This window comes from Cydia splendana, chromosome 3, assembly GCF_910591565.1.
Source record: "Cydia splendana chromosome 3, ilCydSple1.2, whole genome shotgun sequence".
Classification (NCBI taxonomy): Eukaryota; Metazoa; Arthropoda; class Insecta; order Lepidoptera; family Tortricidae; genus Cydia; species Cydia splendana.
In genome coordinates this window covers 1,309,502-1,324,479 of record NC_085962.1, presented here as the reverse complement: position 1 = coordinate 1,324,479, position 14,978 = coordinate 1,309,502, and the positions used below count along the sequence as shown (strand labels likewise).

The following is a 14,978-nucleotide window of genomic DNA, read 5'->3' as shown; positions in this document are numbered from 1 at the left end:
GTTTGTTGGTAAAATTGTACAAAAACGGCATACGTGGTCCAGCTCTAGAATGGATAAAAATGTATATTATTAATAGAACCCAATGTGTAGAGACTCAGATACTGTCCGGTAACTAAATCTCTAAATAATTAATAGATCGACCTAAACTAAACTCTAGCTCTAACAATTAAAAGGTTAGAAAGAAATAACTTAAAAATAAACCTAGACAAAACTAACTACATTCAATTCCATACTAATAAAGGCAACTCACTACAGTTACTCATACATTAATATGACGATATTTCTACCAAAGAAGTACAGCATGCACATCAACATCATATTGACAATCATTAGCTGGAGAGATCACGTAGATACATTATGTTCCAAAGTAAATAGGTTTGTATTTGCTCTGAGAAGAGTGAGTCAAACTGTTTCAATTCAGCAGCGATAATAGCATATCACGGATATGTACATTCAATTTTAAGGTATGGCATAACAATCTGGGGATACTGCACTGATAAACATAATGTGTTTGTTTTCCAAAAGCGCTGCATTAGAGCCATATTTTCAGTTCATTCTAGAGATTCATGCCGTCCATATTTTATAATTATAAAACATTACATTCTTATTTTTCCAATTTTCTATATTTACGAAGTTTCTGTTTTCGTCCATGCACAAATATAAATACCTATTCACGGATACTCAGTGGGTTCCCGCGTAACTAGACCTAAATATTTACAAACACAGATTGCCTAAGCCATATTATGTAAACTAGCCACTCACTGCAAAAAACGCCTATATTATTATGTGTATCACAATTTATAATAGGTTACCTGATCGTTTCAAAGATATGGATCCCAAACTATTCAAGTCAAACACAAAAATGTGGCTTATTGAAAAATGTTTTTACTGTGTTAATGATTATTTAAGTTACTGATTTCACCACAACAGTTAGTTGGTAAAGGCTCTCTTGATTGTTCAAAATCTGATGAGAAAGTTGCATTTTATCCACATGTGGGGCAAAGTAATCAGTTGCAAATTTTGAGTTGTCTCCTTATGTTGGCTGGTAAAATTTACTTTTGAATAATGAATGATCAATACCATTTAATATGAATTGATTTGCTTTGTTTTTGTTTGATACGAGTATTTTACAGTTAGTATTTTCCTTGTGTTGGCACTTTTAACATATTTCAGGCATTACCTACTTTATTACTTTTTACTTACTAACTGTTTTCTGACCTCCCATGAACATCTGCATGATGGCTGGATCTATTAATAATGATATTATAACAATCTAACTAGAAGCAACGAAACTAGCTCTCATTTTATGTTCCATTTTCAGAAGCTAGCTATAACCTATAACTAAATAGTGCTTTATCATGGTTTCAACTGCATGCGTCATTCGGATATTAATAAATAATTAACTACCTATAAAACTACCAGCCAATTGCAAATCAAAGTCTTTTAGGATTTCATTACTTTCAAAGAAAACTAAGTAAAACATTGTTTTATTTGTATATTTTCTCGTTGCTAATTCACTGTTTTATTGTTCAGTCCTTACTTATCCACCTTTGGTAATGTCCAATGTGCTTGTACAGAAGATCTAGAAAACTCATCCGCTCGTGCATCGGTCTTGAACCTAAGCGTAGTTCAGTGTTTATCTCCAAATATGGCAGTTTGTCCTGGGTTACGCGTGGCCATTGAAGAGGAATCAATTTTGACGGTTTCGGTGTTGGATTTCTGGAACAAAGGTATGACGAATTGTATTCTTCTAATTATGTGCACAACCCATTTTCGCCATTCTTAAATAACCGCGTTTGAATAATTTTATCAAAATTGATCAGAATTTTTGAGGGACGTCAAATTGTGTAGGTAAACATATTAATAACTTTGCTGTGTTATGTACAATACTATGTACGAGTAAAAACAAGCCTTATTGAACTTACCGTGGGACTAGGACGATCTGTGTAAAATTGTCATGTAAAAAAAATCTTTATACGGTTTATTCGGATGAATCTAACTTGAATTTCATCAGCAACTGCTTTAATACGACAGACCAACAGAGGACCTAGAGCCTTCTTTACACCACTAGTAATTTCATGCGATGGAGCCCTAGGGACTGAATTTAATAGTTTCTTAAAGGAAACAGCATCAAAATTAATTGATAAATGGGAAAAGGCGGGTCTCTATTGTTTCCCAAAAAGTTTTAAGTCATAATGTATTGTTTGTCCACATTTTCATTGGTCATAATTTGTTTGGTTTAGAAACGCGTAAGAGCGGTTTCGCACTACGTCCGATCTGAATCCGATCCGAACCCGTGAATATGTGGTCCGTAGTAGCCGTAGAACTATTTCTATGGTAAGTTACGCAACGCACACGTTGAATGACGGAAAGAAATCGGATGACGGAGATGGGATCTAGTGCGTAACTTACCATAGAAATAGTTCTACGGCTACTACGGACCATATTTTCACGGGTTCGGATCGGATTCGGATCGGACGTAGTGCGAAACCGCTCTAAGTCGCGTAACTTTTCAAGATTGCCATAAAACAAACCTAATCTAACCTATACATAGGATAACCTAACCTTACGAAAATCCTGAAAAGTTAACGGTTTCAGCTTTAAGACTAATGATAATATGATAAACAATACATTATGACTTAAAACTTTATGCCTAACAAAGGTACCCCGGGGAAAGGCATATTCACAAATAATTTTCTAGCTGAAAGTTAAAGGCTCCGTCATACAGGCGCGTTTTGCGGGCGGCGCGTGAGCGAGGCGCACCCCTTTACATATAAAACGCTCACGCCGAGCTCACGCTCCGCCCGGAAAACGCGCCTGTGTGACGGAACCTTAAAGTCAAAATCTCTTTAATAAGAGCCGTCAATTCAGCGTCAATCAAGAGTCAGAGGCACAATACGACATATCAAGGCGTTCTAATGCGAAGACGGAGAAGGAATCTTGTACTGAAAACTGAAAATTATACCGAAGATCCTTTAAAATATATACATTATATAATATTTTTTAGAACTTTTGCTGTCTCCTCCATGTCCAATTGTTTACGTCGAAATAAAGTGGTTACTAAATATTCTTACTTGAATTTTTGAAAAATTCCGAAAATCATACGAAGCGGTTCGAATTACTAAAATAAATCTTTCAATCACCATTTTGCGGGTGGCCACATACGAAGATTAGGAAAAGAAAGAATGAGTTGGAGTAAAAATAAGGATCATCTTAAATGAACTGGGGCTAGTAGGTACGCTATATTTAAATTATTTTGGCTGTCTTATTATTCTTTGCTTGCAAATTAAAAATAGTTAAATACAAAAGAAAAAATCACCAAGGTGGACTCCAGTTATCAGGACTTAGATTGGTATAGAGTGTTCTGTGTCCGTGGCACACGCCATATACCTACCATACACTGTACTCGCTGTCCAAACAACCATGGTATAATAATATACTCCGCCTGGTACTCCATTCCCGTCTTTTCTAGGTCACCTAACTGACACGGGCCTACGTCATCATGCGACAGCGCTATATGATAATATGCGATAGCGCTATATATAGCGGCCATGTTGTTGTGACGTAGGCCCGTGTCACTCTGGGAATGGAAGACCATGTTTTATTAGACTATGCAAACAACTATTTAATGGAGCATAACAACTGTACTGTGTATCTTTAGGTATTTAAATAAATGTAAATAAAATCTACACTCAAATCGCTCCTTACACCAGTGGAGTTGAGGGTAGATGAAAATATTACATGACCAAATAATGTAGGTTAAAGTCAGGTCTTTCAGATCCAAGCGGTTTTGTATTTGGTTGGTTAACCAATAAATGTTATAACTGCCCAAAAATTTACAAATTGTTTGTTTACTTTTATTTAAATACCTAAAGTAAAGATACAGACCATAGAAACTTGGCCTGGAGAATGCACAAGGTAACGTACTCGAAATTTCGAAATTCGAGTTATGTCTTCTGTCTGTATGTGTTTCTGTCTACGTGTGTCATTACAACACAAAATTCGCTATTTATAAAGCATCCACTTTAGCATAATGTTCTTTCTAGTCGTTAGAAGCCCATCACTCCGATTTCATTGTTTTGGTACAATTAAATTAATTATAAAACTTTCTACTCGAATGAAGTGTTTAAACTTTAGTTAAAAAAAAAACTCTATAAAGCAATAAATGTACCCACCCATATTTAGCAAAATTAGTCCAAAGTTCGGTCATCCTTTCTACAATAAGCATATCTTCATCACGCTTCCGTTCTTTCATGTACGAAATGTCAAATAAATATCCCAGCTCATCAGCGTGGGAAGCACCACCTTTAGTATATGATATATTATGTAGGTCCTTGTCGAAAGCCCTTTCACCAGAATATGAAAACATGTAGAAATACATGTTTTCTACATCACTGTCCAAATATTTTCTAACAGTTCTGAATATCGGACTATAAAAATTAAAATCAGCATATAAATTCATTACCGGTCTCTTATTATCAGCACGTTGAAAATCATCACCATGATAAAACAATTGGACAATGTTTTTCATTTCATCTGAAAGCTTAATTTCATTTTTGAAATCAAAATAATGTCTTAATATCTCAGACACGAAGTCCGTTTTTTCATATTCATATTTTTCTGTTATTGTGATTTTCGAATAGCCTTCGTCGTTATTAATACCAATTAAAACATCGACATCTTTACGAGTAACTGTGTTCACAGAAGCTGGATATTTCGTTATATAGTTATCAGCACCCTCAAAATGCTTTTCAGCACACGGTCCAACAATTACGCCCGAATTCCTTGTTGCAGCAATAAGTTCATGTGGCTCTACTTTGTTCAGAAATGATAAGGCATCGTTAATATCATTCGTTGTATAATTCAATTGCTTTGCTAATTTCAAAGGAGCATCTGAATCAGGATCTTCAGTTACTCCATTTAATGAAACGCCACTTTGTAAAATCACTCTATTATAAAGTGGTTCTTGTAGAAAATGCTGATGCATATCCACAGACGTTGAACCTGCACTGTTTCCCTCTAAAGTGATCTTGGAGTCGTCTCCGCCAAAATATCGTATATTTTTTTTTATCCAGCGCAGCGCTTGCACTTGATCTTTTAAACCTTGATTCCCTGGCACTTTAGAAGTGTTTAAACAAAAAAATCCGTACGGGCCAAGACGATAGTTGCAAGTAATAAAAATGATGTCATGTCTAACTAAGAAGCGTGGTCCATAAATGTATCTGCCTGCAAATCCAAAATTAAATTTCCCCCCAAAAATGTAGATCATAGCAGGCAAGGGATTATCAATAGTAGCGCTGTTCGGTACGTAAATGTTGATGTGAAGGCAGTCCAGAGTCCCAGTAATTGTGTTTTTAACTTCTTCAATTTGAGGACACCTTGAAGTATCGTCGACTGCTTCATATATCCCTTCAAATTTGTGTGGAATAGGAGGCTGAAATTTTAACATGTCTTTTGGGTAATCATTCTTTATAATATGTAGGTATTAATTTATTTTCAGAGGTTGCAAAACCAGGAAAAAAATATGAATCGTACGACACCGTGACGTACGATTCATATTTAAATTCGGCTGTCCCATACCAAAACCTAGTATCTGCTTCAGACCAAATTTTACAGGAGAGCGTAAAAACATAAAAAGTGTCAGCCTCAAAAAAAAATCTTAATTTTATGTAATTTTTTGAATGTAAATAGGTACATTATCAACCATTGCATGTATTAACATCCATATATCAATATATATTACATATTTTGCACGTTTTATGCTCCTTACTAGGTTTGAAAATATAAGTACCGATAGAAGTGTCTTACATAATCCAGCTCAAAAACCTAGTAAGTGCTCTTAGTAGGTGTTAACTGCTTAATAGATAGGATAATTGCGCTAGTTTCCGTCCACTTGACGGATTAATGTTGTTTAGTTTAGACATTAAGAATTGAAATAAGTCCAAATTTGTACAGCAATGTAGGTTTATATTCAAAGTTCGTACCAAAACTAGAGTTGGGCGAAAACTAGCGTAATAATCTATTTCTGAATCAACGCGTAAGCGTAGCTGCTGCTGTGGGGTGAATCAACTTTTTTGTCACTCGTTGCCATAGTACGTTCTCCTGGGTCACTCTTAAAACCCTAGTTTTATGGTACTTAAAATAACCAAACATACATTTTTATGGATGTTACTCGTATATGCCGTACAAGCATAATTTTTGACAATGTTATTTATTTATCAATCATTCAGCTTCACCCCCTGATCACCGTCTATGAACTACCTAAATCAATTTATTTATTAATCAATCGGCCTCACCCTGACCACCATGAACTAAATCAATCCATGAGTTATTTACTGGAAGATCGTTCCAGAATGATCTTCTTGACTCTGGCATAAGGTTGATTAAGGTTAGTATACCATTATTCTTTTCATTCGTAATACCTCTAGGGCTTCTTATGCTATCAGGACAGGACATCACGACGGTACTAGGTGCCCCGCGCGCGGCCCCCGCGCAATGATTCCCAGTTCAAAAACCTAGTAAGGCGCTTATACCACACTTATACCTAGTATGTCTCAGTCCCATACTAGGTTTTGTAATGGGATATGTGACTTGCTGGGTTACAATGGTAAACCGCCACTAGACATGCTACTTACTAGGTTTGGAGGTGTCCAAATCTCTGTCATTTAAGCCGATTTTTGAGCCGGTGTCTTTGTAATCGGGTGAGGACTTACTAGGTGGGTCATTTTGAGAAATTTGTCCCTTACTAGGTTTTGGTTTGGGACAGCCCTGCTTGATATTATACTTGCATACCATAATTAATTGAAATCGTAATCATTTATTCGTAAGCACAAACAAAAAAGAGAATATTATACGAATAAGAAAACATAGGATCCAGAAAGTGTCTCGATATGGTTTTAGCATGTGATGCTGGCGCCTTCCAGTCCTGATCATCCGATGAAACCAAAATTAGACATTTGTATCAAAGGAAACTAATTAGAACGATCGATAAGAATTTAAGTTAAAAAAAAATTGCATCAAGAATAAAATTGTGGAAACGAAACGCTGAACCCCAACCCCGAACCCCCACCCTGACCCCGCACCGAAATTAGATTTATCTGTTTATTCATAAATTGAGAAATTTTAATACTCACGCCAAAAACATTATCCGGATCAACTCTCGCATACGGGATACCCAGAAACATAGAGTAATTCCCGTCTCGAGCCCAAAGCCCCCGATAGCTGCCTACTGGAGTATGCACAATTGGTCTGGCTAACTCAGGATCCAATGGATTTTCTGCAAAATACACAAAGTTTACTCACAGCGTCGACACGCTTCAAGGTATTTCTTCAATCAAATAATTCTATAATGTATTTAGCCAAATCATTGACCGAACTCTTATAAACTAACTGTAAAATATTACAAATCAAATGAACGTTATTTAATATCACATGAGAGTCAATTCCACCAGGAAATATGAGGATTATTATTTAGTTATTATAATGCTACTTTCACGTCAGATTTTAAATAATAAGCGAGGTAAAACAATATTTTACCTGGTACCGAAGATTGTGATGTCTGCCGTGCAATTATTATTACATAGCACATAATTACCGGACTAAAAACCGGAGTCTCTGAGAACATAATGAGCTTGTGTATTCTGAAAATAGAGTATAAATAGATAATATTGTTTGTCATGGTCAAGTGCATCTGCAATTAGCACGGGTGCTGTCACTGTCAAAATTATTTGTGGAATGAGTTCGTTGCTAGCTTTTAGCCGGTTCTTATCATGATCATGACCGTTACGTTTTAACTAGTACTTATGTGAATGCATGGATCACGCACATCACGACTAGGGCTTGCAAATATTCGAAACTTTCAGGTATTCGAATATTCGACTTTTTCTGACGACATATTCGAATATTCGAATAATTATTCGAATAGATTTAGATTTAGATTTAGATATTTATTCTCATAATATTAAATTACATTATAAATTATGCTAGACTAATCTACACGAATTTATATTATGATCGTCATTCATATTTACATAATATTATTTAATACATACAAATTAAAAAATGTCTTGCAATAATTAATCTTATGTCAACAATTTATCCATTCATGTCAAAACAAAATACGGTAATAACTTAGTACGAGTATCTCTTAATATCTCTTGATGATGAATATTATAAAAAATAAGAAAAAGAACGAGAAATCGGTTTATTATCGTTTTATTCAAAAGCTTATTTCACATATTGCTAAAACTAATGATATTTTGCAGAAATCCACTTAATTGACTAGATTTTATCATCCTACTATGAGATGTCCACATTTATAAAAACAAGTAAAACGCCAAAATAAGACGTATTCAATATTTCTAGATAAAACTTTTATTATAAATGCGCCGTTGAGTGAAATAATATAACTTTAATCATCTAAACCAAACCTAGGTATGTAAGATATTTTTTTTAGTAGGTAATTATTTTCTGATTTAAATTAACTTTGTAGTCACTCAGAGGCCTTAATTAATGGTCGGCTTAATTATATAATATTGGAATATTTAAGGGAAAAAGTTAGTTGACTACTGGATTATTCGTCAGCTAAAGGTGCATAGTTAGATTACCTAGTTGGGCAGGTTTGGTATGATCAAATTTGAGAATTGCGATAAGTGCGGGCAAGGTTTAGTCTTAATAAACAGAATGACCCTTTAACTTAAAACTTATGCACCGTAAAAATAACATACTATTTGATTTCGTTTCCTTTCAAATTGAGTTAGGTTTCACTGTATTCACGAAGTCTATCGAGAGGAATACAGTAAAAATATTATTTTCTTCGTATTTGGGTACCTACCATTACTCATTCACTGTAAATACCCGGAAAACACACAGAAACTGTAACTGCAGCGGATTAAATAGATTTTTATAGTAATAAAAAATATTCGAATATTCGAAACCTGAGCGGCCGAATATTCGAATATCAAAACAGGCCGAATATTCGACAAATTCGAATATTCGAATATTCGAATTGCAAGCCCTAATCACGACAGACGATAAAAAAAAGATGTGGATTAACAGTAACGTTAAAAAATATTTTTTGTTGTTTGTATGTAGTTGGTAAAGGCTCTCTTGATTGTTCAAAAACTGATGAGAAATTTTCATTTTATCCACGTGTGGGGCGAAGTAATCAAATGCATATTTTGAGTTGTTTCCTTATATTGGCTGGTAAGCAATGTTGATGGCTTAGGGCGGCAAATAGGGGTCATGAGCGATTGCCGGCCAGATACTGCATCTGAACTTGTTCCCGATCGTAGCAGTTCCCGTTCCATTGGACTAGAACAAGGAAGGACGAGGGAGTGCAATTGCAGCTGCGCAACTGTCCTTCCACTATAGTATCTCCTGCGTAATTGACTGCTTATGTTCAATGGACTCCGAGTATTGATCTTGACGCGGAGATAAGCAATAGGCTTTGTGCAGCCTCTGCAGCATTTGGCAAATTAGTGCCCAAAATCTTTCGTACCCATGACATCAGCCTGACAACGAAGATTTCGGTGTATATGGCCATAGTGCTCCCGAATTTATTGTACTCTTCGGAGACGTGGGTATTGTATCGCAGACATATACGCCTACTAGATCGCTTCCACTTAAAGTGTCTCCGCAACATTATGAGCATCCATTGGTCAGATCGTGTGAGGAATACTGAAGTGCTTCGGCGTGCTAAAGTTGCTGGAGTTGAGGTTTATCTTATGCGACGGCAGCTGGGGTGGTGTGGCCATGTTTCGAGGATGTCTGAGAGTCGGGTAGCGAAGCGCATTTTCTACTCTGAGCTGTGGGACGGCAAGCGGAAGCCAGGCGAGACGGATCGTGCATTTAAAGGTTGATGATTTTGAAGAGCGGAGGAGGGTAGGCCTTGATAATAAACGAGATCGTCGCTGTGCCTACAAAAGTCGCTATGTGATTTTTGACGATTTTTAGGTTTTAATGCCATTTTGAACCTTATTTCTATACGCATATGCTCCAAAAACAGCGTTGAGCTTACTTCAATATTTAAGGATTTAACAAATGTAGGTATGTGATGCCCATACAATGAATGCTCTTCCTATAATCGCTAACTGGAATAAATCACATAACTACATTAGCTTATTTGAACAGCAATTACAGACGTGCGCACGCTATGTCATTCTTGACACATAGCGATATTTTCTACAAGTTTATTGAAAAATTATTAGATGCGCTTGCGCCCGATATGTAGTTTCTCGCACATAGCGATAATTTTTGTACTAGTTGGAGTCGATGCTATGTTTCCAGACCGTGTGTTTTACGAATTTTCTTATAACAATCCAGTATCCAGTCTACCGTATGTTATAGGTACTTTTATTTACCCTCAAGTTGTATACTAAACACGTTAACATGTTCATTTTAAAGTGTATCATTTTTGATTTGGCACTGAAAAGTCACCAAGCAAAATAAATTACGTGTGTGTACAAATAATTGAGTTTTGTGAGTTTTCGTTACAAGTTGTTGGCAGTTTTAAAGGTATAAGTGAATGGAAAATTACATAAAAGATATAAATATGTGTTGCCTATTGTATATTTAATTATTTAAGTACTGCGTAATGGAGTATCGAGACAAACCATTCTGGTTTAACGATGCTTTTGGATCAAAATATTATGTAATTTATATCGGTAATTTATTTTTTATTGTGTATTTATATTTTATTAATATTATGTGATTTATATCTAATAAAAAAAATGTATAAAGTTAGCGCAATGTACTTTATAACATGAACTTGTAGTGCGTTTATGCATTACTTAAAGACATTTTTTTATATTCTATTATAGGACATTCTTACACAGATTGACTAAGTCCAACAGTAAGCTCAAGAAGGCTTGTGTTGTTGGTACTCAGACAACGATATATATAATATATAAATACTTAAATACATAGAAAACAACCATGACCAAGCCATGACTCAGGAACAAAATATCTGTGTCATCACACACAAATAAATGCCCTTACTGGGGTTCGAACCCAGGTCCATCGGCTTCACAGGCAAGGTCGCTATCTTAAAGACAATTGTTTATTTTCAACTCGGCTAAAACTCAGTTAGGCAATATCGTGTCGTGTTTAATATTGTAAATTTATAGATAATATATGAAAAAAAAGTAGTAAACATCAGACCAATACATTATTATATTATTAATGTATTTTCAAATGAAAATTATAAATAACTAGTACCAGATAATAAATAGTACCAGAATATATGTAGAAGAGTCGTTTGAATCCTTTATCTGTATGCTGTTGGGAGAAAGAAGTTTAAAGAAATATTAGAAGACAACAAAATTTCAATTTACAAGCCACGTAAATACCACAGTGACACTTGTGTTGCCTACAAGCAAGGAAATATTAATATGTAGTAATAAGTAGTTATAATAAAAAAAAATACGTAAACTATTCATTCGTGATAAAATTTCCATTATATCGTCTTAAATATTTTTTTTCTGTTTTATTGAACACCCACATCATTTTATTAAATAACCATGTGACGATAAAGCACACAAATTGTATAAGGTCCTTAATAATTAAATCTAGCCATGTACGGGTTAAGACACTTAGAGGTTTTTACGACTCAAACAAAAATCGCTATGTAACATATTTTTGAAAAAAAAATTTTTTCACTCTATTGAAACTAAACTATTATTTCAGATAATTCCGTAATATATGTAAAAGTGCAAATACTTTTGTCATAAAAATATTGATTTGTATATGTTAAATAATTATCGAAATAAACAGTTTTTTGTGTCTCCTGTAAAGTAGGCTAAAAACACATGGCGACTTTTGCACGCACAGCGACGAGATGCTCTAAAGGCCCGACCACCTACAGCCTTCACCTATCACTACGTTGACGGAGTCCTGACATGCCCTCGGTGTGGACGAGCACTGCAGACGAAGATTGGGTACTGCAGTCACATGAGGGTGCACGAGCGAGCGGACCAGCTCAGTTCCCGCTCCTAGGCATAATATAATGCAGTCGCTGTGGCCGAAATCGGCCGGGAAGAGAGAGAGAGTATTTTCTTTGAGTTGGCACTTTTTACATATTTCAGGCATTACTTTATTATATTTTACTTAGTGTCATTCTATGGAACTTGCTAACCAAGGCCCCAACGTTGTCTGTTCTCTTTAACGGCGCAGCAACTAGTATCATTTCTCTCTCCTCGTTCTTTTAAAAATGCCGTTTGTCAAAAAAGAACCATACTGTTGACAAGATGGACTTCAAATCAAGGTTTAACGGTTGTAGGTGGAACCAATTTGTGTATGTGTGCGTAAAAATGTATATGTGTGCTCTTTTAGGGATGTGAAAAGTCGATTTTAATGATGTTAAACGCTACACAGCGGAACGAAATAGCGATTAATTGAAGCTTCAATATCTTCGATAAACATAAACATAATTGAAATGCTAATGGATAATGATATAATAATGTAAGAAAATGGAACCGTGTACCACAGGCAAAGATGTGATGGCAGCAAATACATTGAGCCTAATAACTGAAAGCGAGATACTGAGTCATATCAAGAAGCCAAAACCGGAAAAGAGCCCTGGTCCAGATAACCTTCCAAACGAAGTGTTAAAAGTGGGAGCACCTATTCTAGTAACATTATTAGAAAAACTGTTTAACATGGTATTGGAAAAAGAGGTAGTCCCAATACAGTGGTGCAAATCAAACTTAATCCTACTCTATAAAAAAGGAAATCCGCTAGATATAAGCAATTACAGGCCCATTAGCCTATTATCTACAATCTACAAACTATTTTCATCTATTATTTTGAGCAGAATATCACCGGAAATTGATAAAAACCAGCCAATAGAACAAGCAGGATTTCGCCCACACTACTCTACAACCGATCACATAACTGTCATAGAACAGCTAATAGAGAAATTCAAAGAACATAACAAACAACTATTCATAGCTTTTGTGGATTACTCGAAAGTATTTGATAGCATAACACACTTATCAATATGGAATCATTCCATTGGAATGCTCTGAAAGAAAACAACATAAATGAAGAATATCGATATATAATATATAATATATTATAAAAATATCTATTTAAAAAGCACGAGTAGAGTAAAACTTGAAATGTAAGGAAAGGAGTTCACTATAGGAAGAGGAGTAAGACAGGGAGACCCTTTCTCTCCAAAGCTGTTCATAGCCGTTCTTGAGAATACCTTCAAGAACATTGATTGGAAAAACAAAGGCGTCTGGATATTGAATAGGAGGCTGACACATTTAAGATTTGCAGTAGATATAGCACTTTTCAGTGAATCAGCAACAGGCTTAGAAGAAATTATTAAAAATTTAGAGATAGAAAGCAAAAAAGTCGGTCTGCACATAAATGCTTCCAAAACAAAAATCATGACAAACAGCTCCACAAACCTCAAAACAATAACAGTTGATGGAAAACCGTTGGAACATGTGAGCGAATATGTGTACCTAGGCAAATTAATCTCCTTTGATGCAAACAGTAACATAAAATAAATAGACAGAAGAATAAACATAAGTTGGAAAAAATACTGGGCACAAAAGGAAATTCGTAAAGGACACTACAGTCTCAACTAGGGCTTGCAATTCGAATATTCGAATATTCGAATTTGTCGAATATTCGGCCTGTTTTGATATTCGAATATTCGGCCGCTCAGGTTTCGAATATTCGAATATTTTTTATTACTATAAAAATCTATTTAATCCGCTGCAGTTACAGTTTCTGTGTGTTTTCCGGGTATTTACAGTGAATGAGTAATGGTAGGTACCCAAATACGAAGAAAATAATATTTTTACTGTATTCCTCTCGATAGACTTCGTGAATACAGTGAAACCTAACTCAATTTGAAAGGAAACGAAATCAAATAGTATGTTATTTTTACGGTGCATAAGTTTTAAGTTAAAGGGTCATTCTGTTTATTAAGACTAAACCTTGCCCGCACTTATCGCAATTCTCAAATTTGATCATACCAAACCTGCCCAACTAGGTAATCTAACTATGCACCTTTAGCTGACGAATAATCCAGTAGTCAACTAACTTTTTCCCTTAAATATTCCAATATTATATAATTAAGCCGACCATTAATTAAGGCCTCTGAGTGACTACAAAGTTAATTTAAATCAGAAAATAATTACCTACTAAAAAAAATATCTTACATACCTAGGTTTGGTTTAGATGATTAAAGTTATATTATTTCACTCAACGGCGCATTTATAATAAAAGTTTTATCTAGAAATATTGAATACGTCTTATTTTGGCGTTTTACTTGTTTTTATAAATGTGGACATCTCATAGTAGGATGATAAAATCTAGTCAATTAAGTGGATTTCTGCAAAATATCATTAGTTTTAGCAATATGTGAAATAAGCTTTTGAATAAAACGATAATAAACCGATTTCTCGTTCTTTTTCTTATTTTTTATAATATTCGAATAATTATTCGAATATTCGAATATGTCGTCAGAAAAAGTCGAATATTCGAATACCTGAAAGTTTCGAATATTTGCAAGCCCTAGTCTCAACATGAAGAAGATCATTATGGACTCCTGCATACTCCCTAGCCTAGCCTATGCAAGCCAAACATGGGTGTTCACCGAAAAAGTAAAAAACAAAATCCGATCATGCCAACAAGCCATGGAGAGAAGTATCCTGAAGCTGAGGAGAATACAGAAAATAAGAAATATAATAGATATTCGTAAGAAAACTAAGCTGACGGATGCCCTACATTACACCCTGAGACAAAAATGGAAATGGCCAGGACATGTGGCAAGATACAAGGACAAAAGGTGGACCAAACAAGTACCTAACCAAATGGCAGGGACCGCTAGGAAAAAGGAGCGTTGGCAGGCAAAGAAAAAGATGGGCAGACGATATAATACAGGCGGCAGGAAAAGAATGGATGAGCGTCGCCATGGATAGAAGTAGATGGCTAAAGATGGAGGAGGCTTTTACCCAAAA

At 35.2% G+C, this 14,978-nt stretch overlaps 1 protein-coding gene and 1 long non-coding RNA gene across 2 annotated transcripts in view; one reads left to right on the top strand and one right to left on the bottom strand.

The window, feature by feature from the left end:
• LOC134806464 (uncharacterized) overlaps positions 1–14,978 on the top strand; it is a 558,863-nt gene that overhangs the window by 472,005 nt on the left and 71,880 nt on the right. The window lies entirely within an intron of this gene.
• Positions 1,492–9,755, bottom strand: LOC134806634 (acetylcholinesterase-like). Its single transcript, XM_063779962.1, has 4 exons — positions 9,680–9,755; positions 7,134–7,276; positions 4,176–5,434; positions 1,492–1,719 (listed from the first exon to the last, which is right to left on the bottom strand). Exons 1-4 carry the CDS (start codon positions 9,753–9,755, stop codon positions 1,530–1,532), a joined length of 1,668 nt encoding a protein of 555 aa, XP_063636032.1. The 3' UTR covers positions 1,492–1,529.

Bases quoted from the DNA above. Each gene is read 5' to 3' on its own strand.
- LOC134806634 (XM_063779962.1), bottom strand. From the start codon at position 9,755: ATGGCCACACCACCCCAGCTGCCGTCGCATAAGATAAACCTCAACTCC. The intron at 7,277-9,679 runs GTATTCCTCACA...TGTATTTTGCAG, and splicing joins TAGCACGCCGAAGCACTTCA to AAAATCCATTGGATCCTGAG. The intron at 1,720-4,175 runs GTGGGTACATTT...CCTTTGTTCCAG, and splicing joins ACTAATTTTGCTAAATATGG to AAATCCAACACCGAAACCGT.